Below are 5,524 nucleotides of genomic sequence, written 5' to 3'. Positions count from 1 at the left end.
AAGTTACAATTAGTTTTAATTCAGATTAAACGAGTTTTGGGTTAGTGAATTATGAATTCATTATATATATATATATATATATATGTGATATATATTAATCTTATAATACATATAAGTATGCATATCTTAATGGGCAATTAAACCAATTAGTTGAATTGGTTAAAGGGCTCAGCCCATGTGACAATTAGGTCACGTATGTGTTTGATGGGTGTGGTACATATATATATATGTTTATAAGATAGAAAAAGAGGCAAGGTTGTCTCACGTGAAACCTTAATAGCTTGAGATTTGATCTCGACGGCACTAACATCCCGTATCGATCCAGTTTGTGTGTGTGTGGATACCGGTAGAGGCACGACATTTGGAGTGCTAGAATTCTCGACTTGGTTTATTTATCCTTCCGCTGCGAGTAACCAGGTATATCCGAAACTTTAAGATCTAAGTTTATTTCTGTATTAACAAGAGATTCTAGGCATATGAATTCGTAGGTTGATTTATAAATTGTTATAAACCGGTATGAATTCCTACCAGTGAAAGGACATCCAGTCGCTGAAGATAGGGTCTCTTACCGGTAACCGATGTGTTTGATTCGTTGATAGTGATGACGGGAAGATATCCAAATTTACATGCATCCGCAACCATAACACCATAACCATTATCATCTCCAAGCCCACCATGTAGGATCCACATGAGAAAACATCACCGGAAACAAGTTTTGGGAATTGGAGGAAGAGCAATTGCATCTTTTTGCGAAAGACACAATCTCCCATAGCCACCAATTGCCTAGAAACTATGAATATAATCTAACCCCTAAACACTGGAAACTAACCTAGAAACAAAATCGTTATAAACCGGTATGAATTCCTACAATTTCAACTTTTTAATTAATTATGAAATTAATGTTTGAATTTTAATTCCGAAACTGATATTAAAATTTAATAAATTTAGTTTATAGATTAATAGATTCAAAATTTCAAATTAAGAGTTTGTTAATCACTAAATTTTTGTGACTAAAACTTGTAAAGATATCAATAATGTAGTTGCTAAATAGTCATAAATCTTTATGACTAATTTGTAACTAACTATCAATATAGTAGTCACCAATTAGTCACTAGCTTTAGCCACTAAGGAGGTTAGATTTAGTGGTAAATTTTGCAACTACTTTGTCACTATCGTTAAAATATCACCAAATTGCAACTCCGATTTGTGACTTCAATGGTAGTCTTACATTAGTTACAAAATTAGCCACTAATTGTGATGTCTCCCTTTAGTCGCAACATGCCAACTAATTTGCGACTACAATGATTTGCGACGAGCTTTTTCTAACGTTCACGGGCAGTTGCAAAAAAGTCTTAAAAAACTTATTTGCTCCTATTCTGTTACTATAATTGCAGTGGCAAAATGGATGTTTTCTTGTTGTGGCAACCGTATCATGTTTTTTACTGCACCAGCTTATTGGACTCCTTCCAAGGTAGAAGATGTGACCCATAGTACTTCTACCATCATCAGGATCCGTATTATAGCTACTATCACTATAACCAACCAGCTTTGATGTCTATTTTGATCGACCAAACGTCAAGCCTAACGTAGTAGTACCTTGTAGATAACGCAAACATTGCTTTACAGCTACCTCATGCGATTCCTTTGGACTCTCCATGTATCTACTCAACACTCTAATACAATAAGACAAGTCTACGCAACAAATAACGAAAACACCCTATAACCTTCATGTTGTTAGTCGCATCAATGTCTCTCTCTTTATCGCATCAATGTCTCTCTCTTTATCGGACTTGGCTAACTTGAGCCATGCTTCCATAGGTATGTGAACAGAGTTGCAGTCTCTCATTCCAGCTTCTTCAAGTATCTTTAGAGCATAACGATTTTGACTCAAAGTTATACCCTCTTCATGTTGCTTTTCCTCAATACCAAGATAGTAGGTAAGCCTTCCTAAATCACTCATTTCAAATCTCATGGCCATCTCTCTTTTAAACTTTCAATCATCCTCATATTGGCTTGGAACCACTTTCTCTTCGTTTAGGTATATGAACTCATGTAGCAAGAGCTCATCTGCTTCTTGAGTATCATTATTCTCGGTCTCTTGTATTTCTTAAATCTTTAATAGACAGCCAGGACATTCGGTCACATAGTGACCTAGCTTGTCGCAACGATAACAGATGAATTTTGAAGGATCTCGTGGGGTGTAATACCTGCCTCGTCCTCATCCCCTATTGTTGTAATACCTTCCTCCGCGACCTCTGCCTCTGTTATCATTACTGGAACAACAGTTTGACTGTGATTCCATGTTTGCATACATCAGTTTGCTCTGATCATCATGAACCTCTTCTTCTTACGTGACCCTCTCTTCGTATGCTTTCAAACGCCCAACAATGTCTTCAAAGATTGTTGTCTTGAGATCTATTACTTGCTCTAATGCAGCCACAATATGTATATACTTTTTTCGGGGAAGACACTTGAGAAACTTCTTAACCAGTCTAGATTCTTCAATTTCTTCTCCGAAAACAGTAGACTTTGAAGATATCTCAGATTATTTTCCAACAAAATCATCTATCTTGCCATTAGTGTTTGCAATCGAGCTTCCTTTACTCTTTCTGCTCTTACATACCTTGCTTTGATCGCATCCTAAACTTTCTTCGCCGTGCTCAACTCTCCTACTTGTAAGACCAATGTCTCTGGTATCGACTGAAATAATAGTGCCATAGCCATATCGTTCCTTTCATCCTTCTCTGCTTCTGTTTCTACGATTTCCTAGACCTTGTGTACTCTAAGGAGAATCCTCATTCTCATAGTCCACAAGGTGTAATTTGTAGTATTCAATATATGACACTTAATGGAGGAAGATCATCCTTCCTTTGTAGTCGACGTTGAGGCGACCACAAGATCACCCATGGTTATCGAACCTCAAGCTCTGATAATTGTTATCAAACTCATATGTATGAAACTTGAAGATAACAAGAACTAACTCTTCTTATTGTTTAAGAAACTCGCTCAAAACTTAAGCTCTCAAAACTCACACACAAGACAATGCCACAACTCGACATTGCTTTATATAAGACCACACATATCCTAATCCTAATTGTAAACACATATATTTAGATAACTCCTAAATATAATTTTGATCCTTATCTCTAAAGATCATAAACTCATTAGGACTAAGATAGCTTGACACTCAAGCTTTCTTCAAGCTTATTTCAACAAACCTGTGGCAAACTTTCTTTCAGCTTGACGTCTTGACACAGTTCTTCCTCACATGTGTTGAATATTCTATCATCTTCCGGAAGATGGAGCATAACATTCATTTTCTTTATCATATTCAGCCCGATTGTCTTTTCCATTCAATACATGTCTTTAGATTGCCACCGAATGAAGAGCATAACATTCATTTTCTTTAAATTTCCCTTGCAGTCAAGATCTTTTAATTCTCAGAACAGTATGAATTCTTCAAAACTTCCACAAGTTTTCTTCATATATATATAAATGTGATGAAAGAGATGGTCCAAAATAAAATATTACACATGAAAAAATCTAACTTATATTTTGATAGGATAAATAGATGTTAGTAAAATTAAATAAAGGTTGTGAAAAAAAAAATTAAATACAGTATAATTAAATACAGTATAATTAAATACACCTATTCCTGCAGAAATTAGGAAATCGAGTTTTGGAAGGAGAAGTGTAAAATATTTGTGCGTCAATTAGTAGTTCTGGCCCAAGTTCAAAGTCAAGGTATAATTGTTGGGACTAAAACGATAGTCATATTTTCTGTTTCATGTTATGACGGTGGAGTCTTACCTAACAAATGGGGAAAAAAATAGCAAACTCGTTATGAAAAGGAAAACAGAAGCAAACCCTTGGCTATAAATAAGAAGCAAGTCCTTACTACAAAACCATTAATCGTCCGGACATGACATCTATGGAGAGACCCCTAAAGTTTAAACAAGCTGGTACTGCTGCTTCGTTAGGAAGAGAAACCAAACGAAGAAGAATAAGTAGTAGAAGAAGAAGAAGAAGAGCGATTCATATCCCCAACGATATTGTAGAAGAAGTTCTCGTGAGGCTCCCGGTGATATCGGTCACCAGATTCCAAACTGTGTCGAAAGACTGGAGATCTCTGATCAGGTCGAGGGGTTTCGGTGAAAGATACGCATCTTATCACAATAACAAGAACCCTAAACTCTTGTGTGTGTGCGATGATTTAGTGAACCGTGCGAAAAACACCCTTCATTCAACGACAATGACACTGGAGACGATGACGGCTTCTCGAGACCACCGCTACGTACGGTCAGAGAAACTCAAGAAATTCACAGGGTTTCTCGAAACCTCCGAGAGCTGCGACGGTCTTGTCTGCATCTACGGCATGACAATCCCAATAAAACTGATGAACGCTGCCTCTGGGAAGTCAACACGACTCCCTCTAGCGAATATTCAGCGACTTCATATTGACCATCCGAACCCGCAACTGAAGCTTGTTGAGGATTTATGTCAAGAACCAGATCAGTTCCGTGCTTTTACTCGGTTAGGGTTTGGGAAAGACACCGTTACGGGAATATGTAAGCTTGTTTGGCTATATAATAAATATCCTCCTGCTAGTACTAGTTCGACCAGTTGTGAGGTTTTGGATCTTTTTGAGGATAAGATCAAATGGAGGTTCGTGAGTACTGCCGCTCTCGATCATCATCACGTCTCGGATAGTCCGAGGCCAGTGTTTGCAAACGGATCCTTCTACTGGCTCACTGGAGATGGAAAAGGATATCCAACAACACAAACCAAACTCATAGTTTTCGATATTCATACAGAGATGTTTCAAGTCACGGAAACGCCGCCTTTCGTAAAGCGTGACGCGTGTGGCGACAAGATTGGTGTATGCAATCTCGATGGTTGTCTCTGCGTTTCTGAACTGAAGGCGGATTGTAAGCAAGAGTTTTGGTGGAGGGTTAAAGACCAACTGTGGGAGAAGATCTTCTCGGTTGACTTGAATTCTACTTCGACATGGTTTGGTGGTGTTGTTGGGAATGTCCTAAAATCATTTGTACTTATTCTTGTTAAAGTCGTAAGTCGAGGTTCGACAATCGTATAAAATTAGGTGGTTATAATGTTTTGCTAGAAACCGCTTATAATCTATAGATTGAGAATCTATTACTAATATTATATGATCCTACAGGGTCACACACCTAAGTAAACTGGATTAATGACATATATTGGGTTTTAGGAATAATATATATATGATATATATTATAAGATATACATAAAGATGTATATACATGATAATGATAATTAATTATCATTTGACCATCACGTGCATGCATGGGCCTGGCCCTTTAATGAATTAGGTTAATCACTTGTTCATTATATAAACATGTGCCGTGATGTTTTGAGAATCAACACATCTCACGTGAAACCCTAATAGCAAAAGAGACAAAGAGTTTGTCAAGTTCTTTGAGATTTGATCTCGACGGCACTAGCATCCCGTATCGATCCAGTTTGTGTGCGTGTGGATACCGGTAGA

The 5,524-nt window shown here is 37.3% G+C and overlaps 1 protein-coding gene across 1 annotated transcript in view; it reads left to right on the top strand.

Annotated features, from left to right (window-relative positions):
* Positions 1–3,922: 3,922 nt before the first annotated feature.
* LOC106314559 (putative F-box protein At2g02030) overlaps positions 3,923–5,524 on the top strand; it is a 5,332-nt gene continuing 3,730 nt past the window's right edge. The window contains exon 1 of the mRNA XM_013752416.1: positions 3,923–5,018. Coding sequence (XP_013607870.1) covers positions 3,923–5,018 — 1,096 coding nt within the window. The remainder of the gene's footprint in view (positions 5,019–5,524) is intronic.

The sequence above is a fragment of the Brassica oleracea genome, chromosome C9 (assembly GCF_000695525.1).
Source record: "Brassica oleracea var. oleracea cultivar TO1000 chromosome C9, BOL, whole genome shotgun sequence".
Taxonomy (NCBI): domain Eukaryota; kingdom Viridiplantae; phylum Streptophyta; class Magnoliopsida; order Brassicales; family Brassicaceae; genus Brassica; species Brassica oleracea.
This window is presented reverse-complemented; position numbering and strand designations above follow the sequence as displayed.